The following is a 25383-nucleotide window of genomic DNA, read 5'->3' on the forward strand; positions in this document are numbered from 1 at the left end:
GGAGTGGTGGCGGAAGCGCCGCTGTCGAGTGCTTGTGCAGGCGAGAGAGTAGGTGGCGGTCGTGCACACGAGAGCTCGAAAGAAAGCTGCGTTATTTGTGAGATGCAAGCCTGTCAAAGGACATGCGATCTGAAGACGGAAGCTGGTCGACTAGGTTGGATGAGACGATGCAGCGTGTAAACAAGCGAGTCGTTTCGCTTTGGGTCGTTCGACGCAGAAACACGAGACCCGCAAGCAGATGTCGATGGAGCTGTCGATGGACGTCGAATCGCCAGGCGGATGATGAAGAGGAGCGAGCGAGAGAAAGCGGTGTTGACAGCAACGATGGATGGGTTGCAGTCGAGCTGTTCTCTTCTCGTTTGGATGTCGCCTGCCTCGAATCGACCTGTCTGCCGGAACGGATCCTTGTCGCTGAAGGATGAGCCGAGTCAGATGGGATGGAGAAAGGGGACGGCGGGTGAGGATGATGGGGTGGGAGAGAAGAAGATGGCGAAGGCGAGCTTGACTAGGGAGGGGAAGGAATCGATATCGCTGGCTGCTGCTTGGGCTGGCGGCTCGCTGCTGGCTGCTGGCTGCGGTGTGCAGGATGAGGCTCGGTCGGTGAGGCTCGAGGGCAGAGAGCGCTGGCAAAGGCAGAGGGCGGTTCGTTGCCAAGGCAGGTTCGGAGAAGGCGCGGAAGGAGGGCGCAGCAGCAGGCACTGGAGACGGAGCGAGCGAGGGTTGGAGGCCGAGGCAGTGCGCCAGTGCATCGGACGTTGCTGCTCGCGGCTGCAGGCCCAGGGTGACAGCGAAAAGGTGCGCAGATCGCGGGTGTGCAGGCAGGCGCGCGTGCGTTGGGAGAGTGTGAGTTTCGAGCTCGGGTCCATGCCAGGGTTGCGCGCTCAGGGGCCGGAGGGGCCAGAAAAGAAAAAAAAACACGCACGCGCGAAGGGGCAGGCCAGCGAAACGTACGCCGAGCTCTGCGCAGGAGCAGCCTTCTGCGTCGACCACCCAGAGAGACGCACACGCGACGAGAAATTCACTCCACGGCGCAGGCCGAAAGCTCGAATTTACAGGCAGATAGCCAGAGGAGAGAGGCCGGGGCGAAAACCAAAAAAAAACACTCGACATTCTTTGAAGTCACATTGGATGTACGCTAGCCAGGCTCAGGCAGCAGAGCGGTTGGGCGTCGGCGTCGCATGCCAGAGCACGGCCGAAGCACGCGCGCCGCTGCCCTGCTCTGCCCTCGAAGCGCATCCTCAGCAACGTGCTCATTTAGCGTCTCCTTCCTTCTTGCGTTGTGCAGTCTAGAGTTAAAGAGAAGCTCAGCGTGAGGAAGGTCAGGATTCGGTTCGGCCCTGGCGTCGTCGACCCACCAGACGCAATCCCAGAGATTCACTCATGATGGATTGCTTCCAGGGCGTAGAAATCGATGCGAACCAAGCTCAGGGGTTGGGTTTGCATCGGCCAAGGCACTCCGCCAACTGGGCCGCGCAAATCTTCGAGCCGGCACAGCGGCGCGGCTGGCGATCCGTGGTGGTGTGGGTGTGTGACGCAAAGGCCGACGCAGAGATTTCGAAATATTTGTAGTCGAGCTTGGCACCACAGAGCGCAAGAGCCGAGCCTCGAAATCTTTGACCTTTGAAGTGCGGAGGAGGCGCGCAGGCCGCCGATCGCTGCTACTTCCGGCTGGTGTGCCACGGCGCGGCGGGAAAATCTGCGATCGCGATGTGCTTCTGACGCACGCAGGCTGTGCTCGAATACAAACTCGTTGCTTTTGAAACTCGCAACTGTGATCCAAGATCCAAAGCACGTCCGAGCGGTTGGTTGGAACTCCGAATCATCACCGCGCATAGCGGCCGTGCAAGCCTGACGCTGGCGCTCAGTTACAGTAGCTTCGACACCTGCTCTCAGGATGCTGCTCGCAGGTACCGCACAGCGGCAGGCGGAGAAGGGGCGAGGAGCGGGTATGCCGACGCACCGACGGCGGGCCGACGCATAACTCCAAAGTCACACTTGACGGGCGGCCTTCCGTGGTGCTTGGCGTACTGACAGCGCCTCGACAAAAGGGTCTGTAGAGCGGGCTGCATCCAAACTCTTCATCCTGACCAGCGCCCTGTCCTCGGAACAATGGAGAGCTGATCGTGCTGTGCTAGGCTGTCTAGTGGTCGACAGCATGAGTCGCCGGTCTTTGACGACGGAGGATGTGGGCGCGACGGGAATAGCCCCCCACCTCGGATCATGCTAGGCAGCAGCAACCGTGCAAATGCCGCCTCGAGTGAATTCGGTGCGTCATATCTCGGGTCTTTCGCGTTGCCACACTTGGTGGATACGGCAGGCCGGTGCAGCGTTTCGAGCCGGTGGTGGTGCTGTCTTGCCGGGATGAGATCCTGTTGGGCCGAATCAAGCCGGGCGTTGTGCGTCTGCTGGGCATGGGCTTTTTGCAGGGCTTGGCCGAGGCCTCGCAGTGGTTCGGACGCGCTTCGTAGTCGCAGTTCCAAAATCTGGCCGACCAGCACGGCGACGCAGAAACCTTCAGCTAAGTTAGCCACGGCCATCATCGGATCCATCTTGATCGAGCACGACATGCGAAAGCTTGTGCGATGCCAGGGTCCGGCTTCGTGACAACGCGGGCACCCGATGGGAAGCATCGAGCGATGCACCGCTGTGCGCCTCTGTACGGAGAGGGCGTTGATCGCCGCCGTGCAGAGATTGCGTCGCTCTTCGCCTTGGTCCCTGCTCGGACGAAGCTGTTCTGGTATCGTCCGCGACTCTGGAAGCGCTTTCCGTCGCTCCGTTGCTGCGTGTGCGCTTTGTCTCGCAGAAATGGGGTCGCTCGTCTAAGGCGACATGGGATCGGCGCTGCATAAAGGTGGGCGAGACATGCACGTGCATTTCGAACCCTGCCAGCAAAGCGTCATGGAGAAATTGGCCGTCGACCGCGCGGTCTTTGCATGTTTGCACGTTGACTTCGGCTGTTCTGTACCGCACGATAGCGTCTTCGATAACGTATGTGGTCAGCAGCAGTCTGATGGTCGAGAGGAACCGTCGAGGGTGACGGTGTCGCCGGTGCAGAGAGAGATGGGCCAATTTTAGGTATCCTTTTCTTGTGCCCATTTATTGGGCGTCTTTTTCCGGTTTCGCACCTTTTTGTTCATGGCTCTTTCCTGGCCCAGCTACCCACCAACCCAGCGAGGTGCACTAGCTACATTTAGAGGGACCACAGAGCGATACCCAAGGAACGGGCTCACGTGACGAGCCAACTCGAAGCGACCACCGCCCGCCTTCGAACATGCTCCAGCCGATCGAGTTGCTTCGCCGGACCGGATCGGCCATATCGGCCTGGGATTACACTCTGATCGGGGCGGGGTCTCGACCTCTGCTACTGCACGTGCGAGACAGCGCCAAGCCAACGGCTCACAATAGGGACACGCACGCGAGGGAGCCAAGAGCGGGCGGTGCAAAGGCGCTTCTTCGTGAGAACAGCGTTCGTTGGGCAGGGCCGAGCAAGCACAAAAGTCCGAGTCGTCAGTTCCACCCGACCTAAGTTCGACTCGCTCCGACGTGCGTCCAGGCGCCAAGGCATCGGGTGCGGCCTTGGCGAGCCTTCAGCAGACCTTGGCCGCTTAGCACCACAGGCACGCGAGTTTCATCCACACAGAAAGCCACCCGGCCATTCACAAGCCATGGTGTATGGAGAGTCCATGTCTCCGCTACCCAAGAGGAGGTTCGAGGTTTGAGGTACCGAGTCTCAGCCATGCCCCGCGAACAAGCGCGTCTGGGTGTTGGTCCTGTCCCGCGGGCTCGCCGACGCGTGAGGGGTTCGGGCGCGCGCCGAATTTAGAGCTGCCTGCGACGTTGCTCACATGACAGAGTCCTCCTGCCATCCGAGCACTGAGCACTAGCAAACTGTGGTCGAGGCGGCGAGGACCGAAAACAGTGCGGTGCTGTTCAGGATACTGTACGGCGTGAGGAGGGTGTCAGGAGTGTTTCAGCAGGGATCGGCTCGGGAATTCCGAGGAGCGGCTGGGGCCGACGAGAGCATTGCGAGGCAAGCACGCCTCCTTGCTTGCGCACCCTGCCAGCGCCTCAGCCTCTGAGCTCACTCCGCATGATGACCTGGATCGCAGGGCCGATCTCGCATACGATGCGATGGCTCAGTACCAACGCTTGGCAGCACAGCATTGCTGCATCGCGATGGTCGAGAACGGATCAGGCGACCACGCACCACAAACACAAAAACACACACGCGAGGCTCGGCGCGAAAAGGCGAGCGAGCGCGCGCGTGTATGCAGCGTGGAGCAGAGCGACTCGCTTGGCTTGCACTCCGTCCGACACCTCTCGGCCTTGCCCGACGCTGTGCTTGAGCAGTGCGCGGCGACCGAAAGAAAGCGGCTAGACCCTGAAGCCTGCCGCTTAGGCACCCGGTTCAGGCACCTCCCACAGAGGCCCGCCCGCCCAGAGCCTCGGAATCCCTGCTCCCCTGCTCCTCTGCTCCGCCTCGTTTGGCTCCGCCCAGCCTCGGTTGGCTGTCGGCATGCCGCCGAGCTTTCTCTGCTTGCTGCGGCGGTCGAAGCTCAGGCCCCAGACCAAGATGGACGAGTGGCGCCATGCTGGTGTCTGCAAGAGAGATGCAGCCGCGAGCTGTTCGAGAAGGTGACTTACAGTACGCCACCCCGACCGCGCCTCGACGAGTCTAGAGAGCCATGGGCCCCTCCTCATCCTCATCCCGAGTCGCGCTCCTGCAGCTCCTCCGCATTTGCAGCTGCACCTCGTCTGTGCGCTCCACCTTCTTTGCTCCCTACCGCATCCGCCCTCCTCTCTCCTACCTCACCTCCAAAGGATACACACAACCTCCTAGACGCGCAAACCTTTTGCGACACGTCCACCATCTGGTCCTCATCAGCAACACCGGGCACAGCCTGGCTACTGCGATCACAAGGAACCTACGAGGACGCACAGGACGAGCCAATACTGCCACGATGCGCGGCTCCATGCTCCCACCACTTCGACCGCTCGGTCTGCTTCTCTCTCTTCTGGCGCTGGTGGCGCTTCTTGCGCAGCCGTCTAGCGCCATCCCGGCAGTGACGCGCAGAGGCAAGTATCTGTACGAGGGCAACAACCGTTTCTACATCAAGGGCGTCGCCTACCAAGAGCCCGCGCCCATCGCAGCCTCCACCCAGGCCAACGAGGACAACGGCGGCTTCCCCGAGCCAGACAGCTTCACCGACCCTCTCGCGCTGCCGGACGCCTGCTCGCGCGACGTGGCCAACTTCCGCGACCTTGGCATCAACACCATCCGCGTCTACTCGGTCAACTCGAGCCTCAACCACGACGCATGCATGTCCACCTTTAGCAACGCCGGCATCTACGTCATCCTCGACCTCGCCCTGCCCCTCAACGGCTCCATCAACCGCGCACAGCCCAGCTGGGACGTCGGCCTCCTCGACCTCTACGCAAAGACCATCGACGTCTTCACCGGCTACGACAACGTGCTCGCCTTCAACATTGCCAACGAGGTCGTCACCCAGGCTTCCAACTCGGTCGCCGCGCCCTTCATCAAGGCCGCCGTGCGCGACGTCAAGGCGTACCTGCGCTCCAAAAACTCCAACGTCCTCGTCTCCTACTCCTCCACCGACGGGCCCTCGGGCAGGACGCAGTGGAGGGACATGCTCGCCTACTACCTCACCTGCGGCAGCGCCGCCACCAGCGTAGACCTCTACGGCCTCAACTCGTACTCGTGGTGCGGCAACAGCTCTTACTCCGCCTCGGGCTACAATACGCTCACAAACGACTTTGAATCGCTCCCCGTCCCCGCCTACCTCGCCGAGTTCGGCTGCGTCGAGGGCGTCGGCACCAACAACCGCCCTTGGACCGAAGTCTCGGCGCTCTACTCGACGCCCATGACCAACCACTTCAGCGGCGGCGTCGCCTTCTCCTACTTCCCGCAGCCGTCCGGCTTGGACTACGGTCTGGTGAGCGTCTCGGGCGACTCGGTCACCCGGCGTTCCGACTGGAACGACCTCAAGAGGCAGTTTGCCAACGCCAGCTCGCCCGCGGCTCCCGCCAACGCCTCGTCGTCGCCCAGCTTCCCGCAGTGCATGGGCGGCACCAACAACTTCCCCGCATCCACCCGGCTGCCGCCCACGCCCAACCCGCAGCTGTGCAACTGCGTCGAGTCCAACGCCTTGAGCTGTGTGCTCAACCCGGCGTCGCGCGACTCGCCCAACATCATCGGCACGCTCACTGGCCAGGCATGCACGTACCTCTCGGAACGAGGCGGCTCATGCGACCCCATCCTCGCAGATGGCGAGGCGGGCACCTATGGCAACTACTCTTCGTGCACCTCGGCACAGAGGCTCGAGTGGGCCATGTCGCAGTTCTACGAGATCACTGGCTTCAATGCCCAGTCGTGCGACTTTGCCGGCAATGCGTCGAGCAAGACCCCACCGGACGCCTCGTCCGCCGCCATCGACGCTGCCTTCTCCAGCTGTCTTTCGCAAAGCCCAGTCGGCGTGTTTACGCCACAGCCAGATGTCTCGGCCACAGCCAACGGAACCGGCACCGGCACGAGCTCGCCTGCCTCGTCGGGTACCGCAACTTCCAGGCCCTCGCAGGGTAACTCGGCTGCAGCCACGGTGGCACCCGGCGTGGTGGGTGCGCTGGTGGCTGTCTCGCTCTCGGCCGCTCTCGGCGCTTGGTCCCTCGCATGAGTGGGGCTCCAGGCCCAGACCACGAGCCAATGGACTCTTTATACCATTCCGTCCTTTTGCACTTGGCGAAACCTTTCCTCTTCATCTCAATTGTGGGGCGCAGCGTGCCACCCTGCTTCTCGGCGTTGCAACGGCTGCGTGGGGCAAAAAAGGTGGGGACGAGGGTGGGCAAACAATGCAGCGCTTGTTGCCACCATTACCTTGAGTGGGACTGCACAGCCGTGTGTATGATATCCCCGCTCCCACCGTATCTTGGGTGGGACTGCACAGACACGTGTATCCCTGCTCAATGCCAGTTGCGCGTTGCTTGCAATGGTCGAAGCATATAAACCTGCCCCCCATTCACCTCTCCAGCCCGTCTGCTCCATCTGTACCCGCCTCTATTCTTCAAAAATGCAGTTTGCTCGTCTTGCCCTCTTTGTCCTTGCTGGCGTGGCTGGTCAAGTTGCCAGTAAGCGTATTGAGCGCCCGGATGATCCGTCCGTGGGGCTGCAGACGAACGACGAAATGGTGGCTACCTACTGCAACCACCAGGGCAACATCCCTGCTGGTCTGTATGCCTGTTTCCGTCTGAACGGCGACATTCGCAAGCGTATGCAGTCTGCCGACGACACGGTTAAAGGCTTCGTCAACGCCGCTGGAAACAGTAAGCCCCCACCTCGTCTTTTCTTTGAAGAGGTAGATGTGAATACTGATGTTGCTTTTGACGGGGGGGAAAAAGTGTTTGTGGTGGTTTACAGTCCCGATACCAAGGCCGAGGAGTTCCACACGGACAAGATGGGCGTGTTTATCAAGAAGGCCGATACCTCACCTTGCCTGGTGGTGAATACTCAGCAAGGCGGAGACAACGGTTCGGTCGACCATAACGCCTGCAACGCCGATCCCGCTGTCTGGCTCGCCGATTGATTCCAAGACTCAGCCCCCCCAGGCGCATTGTAGATCCACCCATTTCACAGCCCCGTATCGTTCAAACCTCCTCCATCGAACGATCGAGATGCAATCTTATGCCTTGCCCCTCTTCATTGACTGCAGGACAACAGCCGAGAGATCGAGATACAACCACGAGGCGCCAAATATCAAACCACCGCTCCACTTGACAGCCCCCCCCTCCCCCCCCCCCCCCCCCACACTTGCTCGCAATTGTCTGAATGCTGTGTACTGTAAGCTTTTCGCGTCACGTCATATCGACGCAGCCACAGTGGCAGTGGCTGGTACTGGGCCCTAGCATGCCTGCTAACAAGTTGAGCTGCGCAACCAAAGCGTGCATATGCAAGAATAATCGCAATCCCAACTGCTCTCCAACGCTCACGAACATCAAACGGCACACGACTTCTTTCGCCCGCACCTGCTCCGCTTCGAATCTCAAAATTGATCGGCTCACGAGCACAGACGACGCTGACATCTGATGGCTGATGCGATTGTCCATAGTGTGCGAATTAAGACGAGCGTAAAAGGTGGACTAGGCGAGCGAGGTTCAGCTGCTACCGCTGGTATTCGTGGTCGTAGAAGTAGTGAGGCCGTTGCCCTTGCACGAGTTAAAGACAGGCAGACAGCTGAGGTACCTGCACCACGTGCACGCCTTGGTGGGGTCGGGCGAGTTGTAAAAGTTGCTCGCGAGCCCGGCGAAGAAGCCGACGGCCAGTCCGAGCGCCACGATGCGCAGCACCCACGTCACCACTCGATGGCGCCTGGTGGCATGGATGGAGGGTGCAAACACCAGCCCGCCGAGCAGGCCCACACAGAAGCCACCGATGTGCGCAAAGTTGTCGAGCCCCGGCAGCAGCCCCAGCGCCAGACCGACGATGGCGAATCCGATCGACATGGCGAGGCGCACCTTGGCGCGGTACTCGTAGCGCCAGTTGTAGCACAGGTCGACCAGCTCGATGCTGATGCACGTGTAGATGGCGCCGGACGCGCCGAGCGCCGGCTGGCCGATGAGGCCAAAGTTGCCGCCGAGCAGATTGCCGCCGATACCGCCGGCAAAGTAGACGAGCGCGTACGCGAGCGAGCCGATGAGCTTCTCGATCTGCGCACACAGCGTGAGCTGCACCAGCAGGTTGAACAGGATATGCACAAACCCGGCGTGCACAAAGATGGCCGTCACAAAGCGGTAGCTCTGGTTGGGGCTCGCCGCGTCCTTGAGCCCGCAGATGTCCGAGATGGGACACAGCTGGCTCGGCGAGTACAGGTTGGAGCTCGACGTCGAGTCCTTGAGGCACGGCAGCTGCTCCGACGTCGGCAGCGCAGGCACCTTGCGCATGCACGGCACAAAGCGCGCGCCAAACGAGATGAGGAACTCGGCCGACGGTCCGAGCATCGGATTGATGCTCGGCCGCGTCTGCACCGCCTGGCCCGTCGCCGACTTGGCCTTGACCAGCTCGATGACAAACACGATGACGAGCGCCACCGCAACCACCCACGACACGTACGGCCACCTCTGCCGCCCGATGCCCTGCCGACGCCGCTCGATCTGGTCGTGCAGCTTGTCCTCGCCCGCTGGACCGCCGCCGGCGGACCGGGAGAGCTTGCCGAGCAGGCCGCTCTTGGCCTCTTCGTCGGCCATGGCCGGGTGGTGCGCGGCGTCCATCTGGTTGGACCAGAGCGCCGCCGAGCCGCGCCGAATCTGCTTGGCCTCGTCGTGCTCGTCCTCGGCATAGCCCATGGCGCCGGCATGCGCCTTGAGTGGCAGGTCGGTGCCGCTCGTGTCGTACTGGGCGTGTCCGTAGCCGTGTGCCGAGTTGTGGCCGTAGAAGTTGGCGGCATCGTCGTAGTTGTCGTACGCGGTGGGCCCGGACATGTGCGACGCATGATGCGCGTGGTGCACTGGCTCTTGAAACGGATCCGCATACGCTGTTGGCGCGCGATCCGGCTCGGTGTTCCTGCCGACGCGGACGTTGTAGCTGCTGATACTGTCGCCCGGTGCAAGCGTGTCCGCTCGGTCGAGCAAGGATGGGCCGGCGAGCGCGCGGTCGTTCGCATCGTAGGGATCATGGTGAAGATAGGAGCGACGATCCGGTGGTGGGGCCGTGCTGAAGGCTTCGTAAGGGTCGGTATACATGGATGGAGAGTCGGCGCCGATGTTCGTGGCGGGAGGCGCGAGACGATAGGCGTTTGCATTGGCACCTACGCCAGCCGAGTTGCGTTTGGACGGAGACTCGTTATGGGAGGGAGCGAGGTGCTCGACAGTATCATAATCGGTGATTCCGTACGGTGACGGATCCCAGGCGGAGCTGTGGTAGCTATGCTGGGCTGCATCTGCGTGGTATCGACTCATGGCTGAGATGGGCCTGCGGAGAGCGAAACTGAAGGGGCCGACTTCAGGCGCGCTGAGCGTGGGAGATCTATGCTGAAACAGTCAGAAGAAGTGAAGAGTGGATGTGTGCTGAAACGGCTTTGAGGGAGGGAGATGTGATGGTCAGGACGAAAGGATGCGGATGTGCCGAAACGTCGTGTCCAAAACCACTCTCTCCTCTAGAGTGGCTCAGCGTCCGAGTGACGGGAGCCAGGCGGGGCGGCGGTGCGGGCGCTGCGGTGTTGGTCTCGGGCGCGTGCTCTCTCCACACTCTGCCCCAAGGCCAAGCTCAGCGTGTGACGCGGGGCTGCGAGGTGCTGTGCTGTGCTGTGCTGCGCTGTAAATTTTGCTGTGCGCTGCCCGCATGCACCGCCATGCTGCAGCGAAATTAAGGCTCTCTCCAGCGTTTGAAGAGCCCCGCTCGGACGATCCGACCGCTCACTTTCTATCCCTAGCTCTGCTCTCCAGCTGCCGCCTTGCTCGCCGACTTTGAGCCGGTAACCTACTGCATGACAAGGAAAGGCAAGCTGCTCTGGACATGTGCGCCTCCCAGCCACCATGCTGGCGACCCGAGTGACTCTCGCCGCCTTGCCAATCGCCAACGACCGTTCAAGCAAAAGTTGACATCCTCTCCTCGTCTACAGAAGAGGCAAGCTGTCAATGGCTCAGCTACCTCTAGAAGGTTGGTCAACGACGCAGCCTTAATCGTGGCGCTTGCAGTCGATGGCATGGCCGCCGCCGGTTGGTGAGACATGTCGCTTCGTAGAACTCGATTCGACCTGCAGGCTGATGCGGCGCTTCGTGACTGTTAGGCCGACATGCTTCACAGTGACTTTTCGACTGACCCTATCCGCGTGACTAAGCCTTGTGGAGCAAAAGTCGGAGAGCAGCACGGACGTGATGGACCTTCTTCAGGGTCTCGGTACAAGTGGCAATGGGCCCGGACCCAGCCTTCCTATACACGACGGCGGCATCCATCATCTTCCAAGACGGCCCAGCTGTCTTTCTCGTCTCGTAGCGAGCCAGCTCAGCTCAGTCAAGCCCGCAGTTCTTGCGGCAGCCGATGGCCAACTAGGTCGTTGCGTGAAACACCTCCACCATGTCGGCCCTCCACAAGTCGGCGCCCCACTCGGCCCGCTCATCGCCAGCGTCGACGCCGTTGAACATGTCGCGCCACACATCAGCGAGTCCGGCTCCATCGAGCGCATCTGCCTCTCAGCATGGGCAGGAGACACTGGAGAGCGACAACGACTCGCAGGGCGTGCAGATGATCCTGCGAATCAAGCGCAAGCGCAACCAGGATCCCGTCGAGGCTCTCATTATCAACCAGAACGAGCGTAGGAGCAAACGCAGGTCCATGGTGTTTCCTGATACGACGAATGAAGCGCTAACATCATCTCAGCACGGCTCTGCTGAACCGTCGGAAGCACCGCAGAGCAAGCAGCGCGGCGTGTTTCGGCTGGCTGAGACGGTGTCGTTGCAATCCTTTTCGGATCCCATCGCGGCCCGCAAGCTCCACCAGCGCATCTCTGCACTGAGCAGAGGCTCTCCAGCCGGCCCAAGCACCAAACCCCTGCATCCCTCCAAGCTGTCTCAGAGCGTCTCGTCGCCCTCGCTCACCCAGACCATGCAGCACAGCCTCCGACAAGCCTCTGCAACTTCCACCGAGGGAGCCTCGGGCAACATCGCTGGGGTTTCACGAACACAGCGCTCTCTGGCCAACTCCGTTCCTTCGCTCCTCAAGTCCGCGGACGCATCGACGTCAGCAACGCCGGCCGAAAGGGTGAAAGCGTTGGCGTCCGAGCAGATCGATCGCGACAAAGAGCGCCGCTCCCGAAGCAGCACGCCTGTCGGAATGCGCTTCAGGGTCGTGATGAAGGATTCGGCAGGCAAGGGACTCCGCAGGTCTGGAAGCTCGGCAAGCCTCAGAAAGATGCGCCACGGTGCGTTGCAGAGCTCGCCATGGCACACGAGCGCAAGACCGCCAGAGATTCGATCCAGGAGGGAGAAAGAAGCCGAAGCCATCTTTGGCAGGATCATCGATGCCGAAACCGAGTCCAGCGGCCCGGCAGCATCTTCGTCCTCCCAAAGAGCGCCGAGGGAGAAGCAGAACAAAACTGCCCAGCCGGACGTTGAGATGGAGGGTCTCGATGCCAAGTTTGCCGAGATGCTGGGTGACTACCTCCGATCCAACAACATGGAGCCGGCGAAAGACCTTGATCAGATGGTTCAAGGAAGTTCACAAGCTGATGCTGCTGCTCCGGAGAGCATCGTTCCTTCGCCCGGGTTGGATGACGAGGATGGAGACGAGGAAGACTACGTGTACGACGTCTACTATCGCGACATGCTACCCACCAAGGCGGGTCCGCAGGGTTCTTCCGAGACGGGTCTCCAACCGGCCCAGGTCGCAGGACGCGAGAAGGGTGCAGCAGCCGCGTATGGGGCTGTGCCCGACTCCATGGCTCTGCCCAGAGTGCTTGGCGGCGAAGTAGTGCCTCCCGAGTCGGCTGCGCTGGCTGCGGCGTTCCCCGGTCTGGACTTTGCCGGGCCCAATGCGGTGATTGCGCATCTGGAAGGGTTTGTCGACAGCGACGATGAGCTGGAGCAGGCCGACGAAGAAGGTTTCGAGAGCTTCGACGAGGGCGAAGACGAGGACAGCAACGACGAAGGTTTCTACAGGAACGACTACCCCGAACAGGAACTGCCCGACGCAGACGAGGTCGACTTTGACTACGACGATGACGATTCTGACCTCGACGAGCACGACCAATACTGTGAGTATGTCTGCCGAGCCTGTAGCTCGACTGGGATGTCGGCGTCCATATCGCTGACACTGTTCCTCTCTGCCACCTTGCGTCGCTCCAGCCCTATCAGATGGAAGCTTCTGAAAGCCGCTCAACAAGATGCATACAGCCAATCTGCTTGCTCGATCGTGTGCGTGACGCTGTGGCTCAAGCTTATGAAGGCGGAGCCACGCGCTCAGATGCCGCTCTCGATGGCCGAATGCCGGCAGGCGGCTGCAGCCATCCGCGCCGGTGATGAGCGCACATCCGCTCGCTTTGCACTGCACTCATCCAGCCAAGAGGTGGTCTCGAACTCGCGCATGTCGTCACTCGCCGGGATGATGAGCGGAGAATCCGAGTGCAGGTGAAGCTTCTTTCCGGCCGTCCCGTGAGTGGCGCCGCAGCGTCATTATGTCAGACCGATTCGGTGTGACAAAAGAGCACGGAATCGCAAAGTGCGCTGCGGGACCCGTGGTGGCAGAGTGTCAGGGTTCGCGCCGTTCTGCACGCGCTCTGACAGGGCCAGGTGCCCAAGCGAGCACCGCGGATCCCGATTTGGCGACACCCAGCTGCAGTCACACCGCAGCGGCTCAGCAGCGGTTCCGCCACGACATTGCATCGACACAGTGCAGATGCCACAGCTCGGCGTTTGGCGCAATCTTATACGGTAACACAATGCTCAATTGTTCGGCGGAGATGGTAGCAGTGAGCCGCAGATAGCAGGGAGCAAAAAAGCCGGAAGCGCCGCCCACCGGATGTGAGCGAGCTTTGATGGGCGAGCGAGGCGTTGAGACCGGAGCTCTTTTTTTTTCCCAGGCTGATTTGTATTGTGCATTAGGTAGCGGCTTTACGCACCGACGAGTAGTGTTGCTTGGCCCAATTCAAATCACCATTTCGAACGTCGAGCAGAAAGTCTCCCACGGTCAAAAAGAGGCGAAAGAGGCCGAAAATGCAGAGAGAGAGAGAGAGGGAGAGAGAGAGAGAGAGAGAGAGAGTCGGGGCGGCGCGCGACACGCCCGCTGCAGGATCGTGTCCGGCTGGTCTCAGCTCCTGCAGCCATCAGCATGGCTCCCGAGTCGTCCAGCCGACCAGCTCCAAGCTCGGCTGCTGACGCCACGGCTGGCAATCACAAAAAATAAAAAAGTCCGCGAGCATCGGGATCAGAGCGGCTCTTCGGACAGCGAGCACGAGCGAAGGTGGCGCGAGCCAATTTCGAACCGCAACGCAAGGAGCCCAAGGAGCCACCGAGCGGGGCTGAAGCCGTCCAGATGCCGATGGTAGGGGATGTCAATTCGACAGCCACAGATGCCAGCCCCAGACGTTGCTGTTCAGGCCATCTTGACCTTGACACGGCGGCCAAAGGACCACGGTCTGCAGCGCACAGTGCAGCCCAAACAGAAAAGAAAGAGACAGAGAGAAAAAAAAAAGAAAAAAACACGGAATCGGCAGGCTGGCGCGGTGTTGGGTCGGCTGCGCCTCTGTGTAATTCGAGCGCATTTTCGACTCTTGGCTCTTGAACCGCCGAGCGCTGCGCTGTGCAGTGCTGTGTGGTGCTGGACGACGCGGCCGGGGGTCGCGCGCCCGCCCGCAACTCTGTTCCGCAAGCGTCGCTTTGCATGCTTGTGCGCAGGCCCCAAGTCCAATTCCGAAGCCGCTCAGGCGCTGCAGGCGCTGGCTGCCACAGCCTCTGGCAGCCTTAGGCTGGCTGGCTGGCTGGCTGGCTGGCTGGCCGCCCCGTGCCCTTCTCGGCTCGGCTTGCCTGCTTCAGGCCGAGATCAGCTGGTTGGGGCCACCACCCGCTCGAGCTCGCTGCCTCTGTGACTTGCCACCATCTCATTGTCATCCGCCTCGGTCCACCACACCCATCCTGGCTCGCATCGTCGCACCCGCTTTCACCTCCGCTCCTCCATCTCATTCTTCCACTCTTGTCGCAGCTGCACGTTGCATTATCAGCTTTCCCATATACCCAAGCTGATCGCCACAATCAAGGTCGCACAAGGTCCACGTCTCGATTCGGCTTGCCTCGACGTCGCACTCGCAGTCCATCTTCGATACCTTTGCCACCCTCGCCAACCCTAACTCAACGTCGCCGTCGAAAGAGCCTCGCACTTCCAAAGCTTTTCCACTTTTCGCCACCTGCGCCGCGCCGTCTCATCAACAGCTTCGCGCGCCCCTCGGTTCCCGCCCAGCATCCGCAGCACCAGTTGATCTTCGGCGTTCCCGACGAGCTGACTGTACGCGAATCCTTGGTCGCCTCAGCCTGCAGCATCCGTGCGCGTTCGACCCTCTAGCCGCGCCATCCGCCAGTCACGATATCGGCTGCCGCTTCGTCCTCGAACGCAATCGCCGGTTTCCGCGCCACACGGACCCCTTTTGCGCAGTTTCGACCCAATTCGCCTCCCCCTCCCACGCATCCTCGCTGCGGCCCTCGCATCTCCTGAGCCTACACCACAGCCCTCGAGCGATCCGACACCCTTTGTTCATCACCGTCTCTCGATCGAACAACGGCTCTCCTTCGGCATCATCCGCACCTCCTAGACATCCACCCGACGTACTCAGCCTCCACCGACAAACACCAACCGTTCGCTCTCTGATCCTCCACCTACACTGATTCGCCGTCACCATGAGTGGCAAGATGATGATTTACAAGCTCGTCGTGTTGGGAGATGGTGGTGTGGGCAAGACCGCATTGACCATCCAGCTCTGTCTCAATCACTTTGTCGAGACGTACGATCCAACAATCGAGGACTCGTATCGCAAGCAGACCGTGATCGACGACCAGCCATGCATGCTCGAGGTCCTCGACACCGCAGGACAAGAGGAGTACACCGCGCTCAGAGATCAGTGGATCCGCGAAGGCGAGGGCTTCCTCCTCGTCTACTCCATCTCGGCGAGAGCCACGTTTGAGCGCGTCGAGCGCTTCCGCAGCCAGATCTCGCGCGTCAAGGACCAGGAGCCACATACGGTGCCCATCATGCTCGTCGGCAACAAGTGCGACAAGGTCAACGAGAGGGAGGTATCCAGGGAAGAGGGGCAGGCGCTCGCGCAACGCCTCGGCTGCAAATTCATCGAGTCGAGCGCAAAGACGTGCGTCAACGTCGAGCGCGCCTACTACACTGTCGTGCGCATGATCCGCGAACAGCGCGAGGGCACCACACCACACAAGAAGGAGAAAAAGAAATCGCGTTGCAACATCCTCTGATCGCCTCGAGCAGCGCCAACGTTGCCCTTGCCACCCGGTCAGCAAAACCGCTTTTCTTTCGCGGGCGATCCAACCAGCACTTGAAGCCGCAAGCTCAACCATCAGCAAAGGGCGACGGTCAGCATCTCATTCGCAGCTGGCCTGCCTTTCACGCGCGCACACATGGGCGTCGCTCCTGGCCTCTCTGGTCCTCACGAGACTTGGGTCTTGCAGCCCAGCAGCAGACGTCCAGTCGGGATTGGCGTGGCTGCGGCTTGTCCAGCATCGCGTCGAGCATCACAAACTACTGTTGGTCACATTGTTGGCCGTACAACAATCGCAGCAGCACACGGACTCCTCCTTATCCTCCCACGTCTATCCCCCCCGGGCTTGCCGGCTGATGCTGCTTTAGCGCAGTCCTATCGCACGTCTCGCGTGCCTTTCCCCCTTCTGCTAGCTCTCTCATCCCTTTGCTTTTCTGACCGTCAACACTGGCCGCTCCTTTCCCCCTTGTTTCTTCGCTCCCTACATGTTGTGTATGCCTCGAATTCACCGAGTCATTGTAACCATCACGAGTCAGACGGACCGGTGGTCGTGCGCTCAAGCTCCACTCTCGAGTTGAGTTATTCATGCAGCAGAGTCAAACGCAGGGCTGGAGAGGGGACGATGTTGATTGAGAGTTCGAGTCGGATGTTGCTAAGAGAAGGAGATGGAGTGAATGTTCATGGCCACTTCGGGGCTTGGGGGTGTGGTCAGTTGTCTTTGGCCTTGGGGGAGGCCTGTTTGCGGGTGCGGGACTTGGGGGGGTAACCGTGTTTATGGCGCATGTGGCGGTGCTGGTCGCGACGATGGATGTAGTCGCTGCGGCACTCTGGGCAGACGTAGGCGCGTTCGCGCGGCACGACATGCGTGCGTCGATGCTCGTTCATATTATGAATGCTCGAGAACGTCTTACTGCATCCAGCCTCGGTGCACTTGACCCGCATGCTGGGCTTGCTTTTAGGCTTGGACTTGACCTTGCGTGGAGCCATGGGCATGGTGGTATACAGCGCCGTAGCGGGAAGACCACCGAGAATCGCACCTAAACCTCCCTCGCGTGGGGCCGAAATCGAAGGCGCAAATCCCATCTCCCCCACCATCGAACCGTCATGGCGAGGGAGAGTAGGCATAGTGGGAGCGTTGAAGGACGGGCCGAAATCGAACGAATGATCGGCGTAGGCAGCGTTGACGAGCGAGATGTTCGGATCGTGCAGAGGCGTCCAGGGGTTCACCTTCGAACACGGCTCCTGCCCACACGTGCAGGCATCAAAGTAACCAGAGTACGCAACCCCGCCCGCATTGAAGGCCATCTCGGGCTTGACATCGTTGCCAGCCATGTCCAGTGCAGTGTTTCTCCACGCGCATTCCTGCTTGACGTCCACGTGAAGTCCAGCGTTGAAGTTGGCCGACCAAAAGTCGTCAGTGACTGCCACAGCGTACTGGCTCTGAGTGAATGGTACCGGCATGCCCATGGGCTGGGCATCGACAAAGCCAACGGTGCTGCCGATGTTCGCGCCTATGTTCGCGCCTATGTTCGCGCCGATGTTTGCGCCGGTGTTGGCGCCGATGGTATCGTCCGCCATAAATGAGCAGGCGTACGAGTCGCTGGGAGCAAACGGATTGAAAGAGGCATCGAAAGTCGACGAGAGCGACTCCCACTCCAGCGAGTCTGCGATGAGCATCGGCGTTGGCATGCGTGTCGACGCATGGCTCGACACCGAAGGCGTCGCAGGCAGCAAGAACGGATTGGCCTCCGACCCTGGCGTCGACGAGGACATCTCCCAATCAATCGGAGGAGTCATGCTGTTGCTCTTGGTGTCGACAGACGAAGGTGGCGACGGCGGGAGGGCGTTGCTTTTGCTCTCGAGCGCAGCGCCGGGCGTCTGTTCCGGCGACACGTCGTCCAGCAGCGACGGTCGGTTCAGGAAGCTGATTGCATTGGCCACCAGGCTCGAGCCGTCAATGGCGGGCGACATGGTGCTCCAGTCACGCATTGTCGTGCACGCCAGGGGAGGCAATTGAATTGGGCTCGCACTCCACACGACGGAATGGTCCGTCGACATACGTCGCGTAAATTGGCTTCTCTCCGCGTGGGAGCTTGGTCTCGACAGCGAGATTGAAAAAAAGAGTGTACAGATGGCAGGCACGTAAGCGAGTGTGGGGCCCAAGGGGCTTTGGACATCTAAAGAGCGGATGTGTTGCTAAGCAATGCGAAGGGGCTACCGGGGGTTCAGGTGAGGGGGGGTCTGTTTTAAGCGATCGCACTGCCGGACTCGGGACCGCCTTGTCAATGTCGGCAAGTTTCTCAGGGAAGCGTGGATTTCCAATGTGAGCCACCCTGTCCAAAATCTACTCGCTGAAGCCGTCGACCTTGTGGAAACAGCCGTGGAGCTCAAGGTCCGCCGCGGAATCTTTGAAACAAACCGGATCGCTGCGAGACACCCGGCAGAGCGTGTTTTGGGTCGGCGGAGCGCGATCAGACCAGGATCGAACAAGCTCTGCCATGCTCGAAACCAAGCACAAAGGAGGCTCCGCTCCATCGCGCATGCAGTGCGACCAGTCCATGCATCGGCGGGATTGTGCAACGTCCAACGACTGACATGCGAGTGTGAATTAGACTTTGCTCGTGTGACGCCTCTCCGTGCTCAAACGGCATGGCGTCGAAAGCGTTGGGACGGCCAATTTCTCCGCACGTACCACCCTTCGCTGCCGCTTTCTCGAGCCCAGGCAGGACTGCGAGAATGCCTTCGGTGCGGGGATGTCGAGACCGGCCCGGATCCGGCAATGTGAACCTCAACCTCCGAGTCAGAGCATAGTGTTGCACAGACATCGTCCTCAGTGTAAGCCTACCGAGTGGAGAGAGCAGCCAAAGTGGAGGGAAGCAGCGGCGATTATGCGCGACAGCTTGTGCCACGCGGTTGGAAGCTTGCCACAGCATGACGAGGCCTGCCGACACAAGCCAAAACATGTGCGTACGGAAAGAGAGCTTGCACAAGGTTGAGCTCAGGCTCGAAGGAATTTTGGCTCCGTTGGCTGGATCGTCCCAGCACAAACGGTCAAGTGGCCGAGTGACAGCTGCATTCAGCCAAAAGCGGGTTGAACCATATCTCGCACCGACTGATTCGCCCTAGACCCACGGTCCATTGTCAGTCTCGCCACTCATACAACAGCAGTGAAATGCGGCGAATCCCAAGCAGCTCCCTCGCTCGGTCCTCCTCACGCGTGCGATCACACTGTACGATACCAAGTCGTCTCACACGAGCACCTGGAGGCGTTTCGGATGGCAAAGACAGTGTGCAGACAGCAAGACACCGTAGAGTTGAGCGGATCAGTGCAAGGAAGCGCAAAAACGGCCATGACGCAAGCACACAATGGCGCCGTCGAGTTAGTTTCCGCCGTGCAAGTCGAGTGGGTCGGAGCTCAGATTTGTCGCGACAAGGTTGAGATGAAGTCGTAGCGTAAAGTTGGGTCCCACGGTCCCACCGTGACCGTGGGTCCGTAGGGGAGCGCAATCGGCCATCGGGCAGATCGACTCTCAACGAATCACGGGGCCTGGGATTAGCTCGAGCCAAGTCGCCCGAAGCTCAGTGACCCAAACCAGCCTGCCCCGAAGCAATGCGGAGCACGATCTTCTGACCGATTCCACTGAGATCTGTCGAGTGACGACGTTCTATTCTCACTTAAGATCACTCGGATCCGGAAAATTCTCACTCTCGTCGAGTGACGGCGTTCTGACGATTCTCACTGAAGATCCGCCGAGTGACGACGTTCTGACGATTCTCACTGAAGATCCGTCGAGTGACGACGTTCTGACGAATCCCCAAGATGCGACTGCGACAAAACCCTTTTGCAAGGTCCCGTATCTGACTCTGAAGCACAACCTGAACTTCATCTGGATCGTTCCGAGACGCGCGCACGCGTTCGCGCACTCGCGCGCCAAAGCTTGCTATTGTCCCAGCCTATCGCTCGACCGCACCTTGACACCCAGTGTCCCACGGCCTTCCGCCGGAAGCCTACGTGCAAGAATGGCTTCCCCACACCCCCTGGCATGCCCTGAGCCCATGTATTCACGATCACACTGCCGCACACACGAACAAAGCAGCAACTTCTGTGACGAAGCGATGTCAAAATAATTTTGCGATTCCATCAAGCCAAGCAGCGCAACATGCCCGCGAATCAAAGATACTTTTGTTGCATTGCATCCACTCCCGAACGGCGCCCGCGAATCGAGAAGATGCTGGGGTGGGTTTTCGGAGCGAGCTTACACTTTACCCCAGCGGGACCTGAATGGGGCTCGTCTTAGCGTGTGACTCGACCTTCGAGAATGTCAAGTGCCTGTCGCAGCTGCAGCCGTGCGGTCTCAAGATCCTCAAAGTCGACCGCACTCGCCGCGCCCTTGGCGAGCTTCTGTACGCGCGTCGAGAGTCTGGAATCCAAGCTTTCCGGAAACACTGTCGGCGCAATCGTAGGCGCAATCGGCACCGCCAACGGTGGCGCCACCTGTGCCTGTGCCTTGGCATGCACGTTCGGCGCCGTGATAAAAGAAGGTGCACTCGGCGGCGCAGACGCCAAATGAGATCCCGTCATCTCGTGGGGCAACATTGATCCCTGCCCTGGCGACGACGGCAGCTGAGCATGCGAGGGCGAACGTGGCGGATCGATACGCTCGATGGCGGGATGGCTATCGAGCCTGCTCAACGATGGAGGATGATCCGATGGCACTGATGGCAGCACCGACTCGTCTGCGTCCGACAGATGCGGACTGCTCGACAGCGGCGCCGAGGCACCCCAAAACGGAGGCGGTGCCGCACCAGGCCCTCCGGGTCCGATGCCCTGATCTGCCCCTGGGCTGCCCCCAAATTGGTGGTGCGCGCTCACAGGAGGGATCGGCAGACCATCTCGCTGCGGCGGCACTGGCAGCGGGCGAGAGCCAGGACTCGAGCCCTGTCCAGCCACAAAGCTGGCCGAGGCCGGCAGTTGCGGGCGATTCGAGTCCAGCTGGTGCGTAGACGAGCTCCGCGACATGGCTCCACCCGACTGCTCGCTGCTCCTCCTCTTCCACATCTCCTCGGCATCCGGCGAGGCACTCCCGAGTCCGTGACTCGCCACGCTTGCGGCCGCAACCACATTCTGACCGCCGGAGCTGCTGCCCCGGGATAGGCTGGGAGCGCTCGGCGCTGCGATGGAAGGAACAACGCTCGTACTCGGTGCTGCCGGAGCTTCTTTGCCAGGATCAGCAACATCGGGGCCCCCAGCGCCGGCGCCGGCGACAGCTTCGTCCGACGCACCCGTGGTCAGCTTGGCCATCTCTCGCGCGAGGTACTCCTGCTCGTCCTTGGTGACCGCCTCGGGTCCCATAGCTGCCTCGAGCTTAGGATCTCCGCCCGCGGGGCCTGGTGTGGGCTTCCTGCCCTCCTTGAATGCCTTGGCGATGTCGGCCGCCTTCCACTTGGCGTATTTGATCTTCTCCTGCATCTCGGGCTCGATCGTACCAAAGATCTTGAGCAGCTCGATGAACTGGCTTGCTGCGAGGAACGTCTTGGCGGTGGCTCGGGTCGCCTTCCCGGCGCGGTCCTGGTTGTCGGCGCCCACAAACACCTTGAGCGCAAAGTTCTCAACATACGCCGAGCTGGCTGCGTCGTTGGTCACGGCGTCGTTGTCGGACAGCTTGGACTTGAGGTCCTCGAGCGTATCCATGAGCGTGAGCAGATACATCTTGGCTTCCTTGTCGCTGGGATTGCCAGAAATGCCGAGCTGCGCGGCGTAGTAGCAGCACCAGTACGCGATGACCTTGTCGGCGGTGCGCAGCTCGTTTGCCCTCTGCACGAATGGCAGGAGCGCCTTGAGCTGTGCTGGTGGGTTGGGCAGTGCTTCGTCCATGCTGGTGTGGACGCTTGGATGTGGATGCAGTGCGGATGGAAGTGATGACGAACGGCTCAGATGGATGTTCTCAGGGTCCGCTCAGCCACGGCGGCTGAGTCGCGTAGCTGCCGGTGCACGCTGGACTGTGCGCGCGCACCGTCAGGCCTCCACAAATCAGCCAAAAAAAGGGCCCGAGCAGCCACACCAAAATCACAGTCGCTGGAAGCCAAAGTCCTAGTCTCCAACCCACTTCTTGCTAATCTGTGTCAAAATGGTCACGATTCTGTATAACTACACAACACGAGCAGGAATGGAAACACAAAGCAACAGTGACAAGGAGAAGCGGACCGAGGGAATCAGGATGGAGTTTGAAGGCTAGGCGTTGATGCGGCGCACGGTCTTGCGTTCGCGCTCGCCGGCGGTCTTGACGACGCCCTCGCTCTCGAGCGTACGCACGAGCTCGTACAGGTCGGTTGGGTCGACCGGCACGGACGACTGGTCGTTGAGTGCCTTGGCGAGGTCGACGTATCGCACCGCCTTGGTGGGCGCGGTGGGCGAAGGGCCCGACGGAGAGGTGGCCCTGCCAGAGGTGCTGCCCATCTCGTCGAGCAGCTGGAGCACCTCGCGGCGCAGGTCGCCGGCGAGCTTGCGCTGGTGGTACGAGCGGCCGGTGTTGATGAGGTCGAGGTCGATCAGGCCCGTTCGCGGGTCCGTGGCGGAGGACTTGGCTGCCTCGCGGATGAGACGTGCGGCCTCCTCGACGTCGTCGATGATGACCTCGTCGGCGAAGCGCATGCGCGCATGTGCCTCGGAGAGACGGATCATCGACTCGAGCTGTCGCGTAGTGGCGGTGATGCGGCGCTCGGCATTGCGTGGGTCTTCGCCCACCTTGCGCAGCTCGACGTAGCGCGCAGCGAGCGCGTCGCCTGCCTCTTTGGTGAGCACGGGCGAGATGCGGTTGCGTGCGTACGAGATGTAGGCAGTGAGCGTCTCGATCGGCAGCACATCCTTGCCGCCCGTATCCGGCTTGTCCTCCAGGTACAGGCTCACCAGATGGCGCGCAAGGCGTCGGTCGTTGGCCTCGTCGATCTTGTCCAGCACGAGGTAGACCAGGTCGAAACGACTGATGAGCGTGGGCGGCAGATCGATGTTCTTGGTGATGGGCAGGTTGACGTTGTATCGCGAGCCCGTCGGGTTGGCGGCGGCGAGGATCGAGGCACGCGCATTGAGCGTGGTGATGATGCCGGCCTTGGCGATACTGAGCGTCTGCTGCTCCATCACCTCGTGCAGCACACTGCGCGTGGCCTCGGACATCTTGTCGAACTCGTCGATGCAGCACACACCGCCGTCGGAAAGCACGAGCGCACCGGACTCGAGCACGAGCTGCTTGGTGTCCGGATCGCGCGTCACGTAAGCGGTGAGACCCACGGCGGACGAACCCTTGCCCGAGGCATACACACCTCGCGGTGCGATTTTGTGCACGTACTGCAGGATCTGCGACTTGGCAATACCCGGATCGCCGACCATGAGCACGTTGATGTCGCCACGGTAGCGAGGTCCGCCTCCGCCGCCTCCGGTGCTGATGGTCTTGTTGGTGCCGCCAAAGAGCTGCAGCAGGATGCCCTTCTTGACATCGTCCATCTCGTAGATGCTGGGTGCCAAGCTGCGCGAGAGCAGCTCGTACACGTCGGGACGGTCGGCGATGGAGCGCAGCTTGTCCTCGAGATCCTGGCTGCGCGAGAGGTCGACGTCGTCTGCGACGCCGAGCGTGGTGTGCACGTCGACCTCCTCGTCGTCCTCGTCGCCTCCGACGCCGACGGCCTGTGCGCCCGGGCCAGCCGCCTGCTCGGAGGCGTCGCGCGTGGAGAGGTCAACGCCGAGGCGCTTGCCGTTGGTGCGCTTGATGTGCAGGATGTCGACAAAGGTCTTGTAGAGACTCTTGAGGCTGCGCTGGCGCGGGTTGACGCGCACGGGCGTGCTGCGGAAGATGCCGGTGATCTCGACGCGGTCACCGGGCTTGCTGACGTCGACCAGCTCGTCGTACGCGCACATGCTCACCGTGTGCGGCGTCTGGCCGTCGGGCACGACGTCGGGCGTCTCTTGGATGCGCACCACCTGGCGGTCCGAAAACTCGCAGCGGTTGTGGATCAGCGACATGGATCCCTGCAGGTTGCACACCTGGCGCGGGCAGCGGTCGGGCTCGGCGATGCGGCCGCGGTCGATCTCGACGGGCACCGTGTGGTTGCACACGAGGCATCGGAAGAAGGCCTGCTTCATCTCGGGGATGATCGGCGTGGCGCGGATGACGAGGCCGCGCACAGTGACGAGCTTGTCAATGTCGGCCGGGTTGAGGTCGCGCATGTTGATGGCGTCGGCGCCGTACGGACGCACTTTGTACAGCTTGGTCTCCATGAGCTCGATCTCGGCGAGGCCGATGTCGCCGCCCATGCCGTCGCGACCCTCCTTCTGGTCCTCGTAGGCCATCTCGAGCATCTCGTCCTTGAGCACCTGATCCATGATGGGCACCATCTCCTGCGGGTATCGGATGAGCTGCATCTTGAGCCTCTTGGATGGAGGGTACGCCTCGAGGTCCGAGATGCGCAGGTTGAGGTTGGTCTGGTCGGTGATGCGCATGCGGCGGAGGTAGCCTTCGTAGACGAGGCGCTCGCCCTCGGCGGGATTGGCCGAGGCGGCGGGCGGAAGCGGCATGCCGTTCTTCTTGGCGTGCGCCCACCTGTACTTGAGGCGGAAGCCGCGCAGGAAAGAACGGAACATCTCCATGGTCTCGCCGATCGAGACGTTGGTGCCCCAGATGACCTTGGAGACGCCGTCTTGTGCTGGGCCCGCGGCATCGCTGGTGACGCCGTGCTGGGAGAGGCTGATGGCGTCGCTGTTCTGGTCGGCGGTGTGCTGGCTGCCGCCAAAAACAGAGGATGCGCGCGAAGGCATCGTGTCGCCGCCCTGAGTGGCCTGCATGGACGCCTGGTTGAGGCGGTTCCTTCGAAGCATCGAAGGGGAGGAGAGGGCGACGGACGAATGGATCTCGCCACGACGCTGGTGGCGAGGTGTGGTGCCGCCGGAGCTAGGGAAGAAGAGGGGCTCATCGAGACGGCTGATGCCGCTGCTGCTGGAGGGCAGACGGTTCTCGGCATTGCCACTGCGTCTCGCCGAGGCCACAGGAGTCCTCTGACCTCTCGAAGTCCTCGCTGACGGAGACGATGTGGGGAAGTGAAGAGGAGACGAAGCTGAGCGAGACGTGAGAACGGACGTGATAATAAAGGGTCAGCAACGACGCGATGCAGCATGCTTTGTGCCATCAAGACGATCGACTTACCTCCGATCGAGCTCTGAGGTGCTCGCATGCCGGAAGCCTGACTTTTGAGGGGGCTGCTGGAAGGGAAAGCCAACGGAGATGAGGCTCCTGCCAATTGGTTTCGATTAGAAGCCGGTGCGAGGGGCGTGCGCTGTTCGGCGTCGCGCATCTCGGCGTCGCTGGGGGGACCGCCTGGCGTCGACATTTTGTGCTTGTGATTC

General features: G+C 61.1%; 10 protein-coding genes across 10 annotated transcripts; 4 read left to right on the plus strand and 6 right to left on the minus strand.

The window, feature by feature from the left end:
- Positions 1–428: 428 nt before the first annotated feature.
- PAN0_003d1680 (uncharacterized protein) lies at positions 429–866 on the minus strand (the record flags this gene model as incomplete). Its single annotated transcript, XM_014802638.1, has 1 exon — positions 429–866. One exon carries the CDS (start codon positions 864–866, stop codon positions 429–431), a length of 438 nt encoding a protein of 145 aa, XP_014658124.1.
- Positions 867–2523: 1657 nt separating this feature from the next.
- PAN0_003d1681 (uncharacterized protein) lies at positions 2524–3096 on the minus strand (the record flags this gene model as incomplete). The annotated part of the gene is made up of 1 exon (XM_014802639.1): positions 2524–3096. One exon carries the CDS (start codon positions 3094–3096, stop codon positions 2524–2526), a length of 573 nt encoding a protein of 190 aa, XP_014658125.1.
- Positions 3097–4685: 1589 nt separating this feature from the next.
- Positions 4686–6692, plus strand: PAN0_003c1682 (1,3-beta-glucanosyltransferase; the record flags this gene model as incomplete). Its single annotated transcript, XM_014802640.1, has 1 exon — positions 4686–6692. One exon carries the CDS (start codon positions 4686–4688, stop codon positions 6690–6692), a length of 2007 nt encoding a protein of 668 aa, XP_014658126.1.
- Positions 6693–7085: 393 nt separating this feature from the next.
- Positions 7086–7598, plus strand: PAN0_003c1683 (uncharacterized protein; the record flags this gene model as incomplete). Its single annotated transcript, XM_014802641.1, has 1 exon — positions 7086–7598. One exon carries the CDS (start codon positions 7086–7088, stop codon positions 7596–7598), a length of 513 nt encoding a protein of 170 aa, XP_014658127.1.
- A 568-nt stretch (positions 7599–8166) lies between these two features.
- On the minus strand, positions 8167–9966 carry PAN0_003d1684 (rhomboid-domain-containing protein; the record flags this gene model as incomplete). The annotated part of the gene is made up of 1 exon (XM_014802642.1): positions 8167–9966. The coding sequence occupies one exon, from the start codon at positions 9964–9966 to the stop codon at positions 8167–8169; it is 1800 nt and encodes a 599-aa protein (XP_014658128.1).
- Positions 9967–11083: 1117 nt separating this feature from the next.
- Positions 11084–15305, plus strand: PAN0_003c1685 (uncharacterized protein; the record flags this gene model as incomplete). The annotated part of the gene is made up of 5 exons (XM_014802643.1): positions 11084–12762; positions 12850–13131; positions 13288–13434; positions 14536–15001; positions 15222–15305. 5 exons carry the CDS (start codon positions 11084–11086, stop codon positions 15303–15305), a joined length of 2658 nt encoding a protein of 885 aa, XP_014658129.1.
- Positions 15306–15390: 85 nt separating this feature from the next.
- On the plus strand, positions 15391–15969 carry PAN0_003c1686 (GTPase NRas precursor; the record flags this gene model as incomplete). Its single annotated transcript, XM_014802644.1, has 1 exon — positions 15391–15969. One exon carries the CDS (start codon positions 15391–15393, stop codon positions 15967–15969), a length of 579 nt encoding a protein of 192 aa, XP_014658130.1.
- A 731-nt stretch (positions 15970–16700) lies between these two features.
- Positions 16701–17981, minus strand: PAN0_003d1687 (uncharacterized protein; the record flags this gene model as incomplete). Its single annotated transcript, XM_014802645.1, has 1 exon — positions 16701–17981. The coding sequence occupies one exon, from the start codon at positions 17979–17981 to the stop codon at positions 16701–16703; it is 1281 nt and encodes a 426-aa protein (XP_014658131.1).
- Positions 17982–20286: 2305 nt separating this feature from the next.
- On the minus strand, positions 20287–21867 carry PAN0_003d1688 (uncharacterized protein; the record flags this gene model as incomplete). Its single annotated transcript, XM_014802646.1, has 1 exon — positions 20287–21867. The coding sequence occupies one exon, from the start codon at positions 21865–21867 to the stop codon at positions 20287–20289; it is 1581 nt and encodes a 526-aa protein (XP_014658132.1).
- A 357-nt stretch (positions 21868–22224) lies between these two features.
- Positions 22225–25367, minus strand: PAN0_003d1689 (minichromosome maintenance protein 4; the record flags this gene model as incomplete). Its single annotated transcript, XM_014802647.1, has 2 exons — positions 22225–25094; positions 25184–25367. 2 exons carry the CDS (start codon positions 25365–25367, stop codon positions 22225–22227), a joined length of 3054 nt encoding a protein of 1017 aa, XP_014658133.1.
- Between the last annotated feature and the right edge of the window lie 16 nt (positions 25368–25383).

Source organism: Moesziomyces antarcticus, assembly GCF_000747765.1.
Source record: "Moesziomyces antarcticus DNA, scaffold: scaffold_v10003, strain JCM 10317, whole genome shotgun sequence".
Classification (NCBI taxonomy): Eukaryota; Fungi; Basidiomycota; class Ustilaginomycetes; order Ustilaginales; family Ustilaginaceae; genus Moesziomyces; species Moesziomyces antarcticus.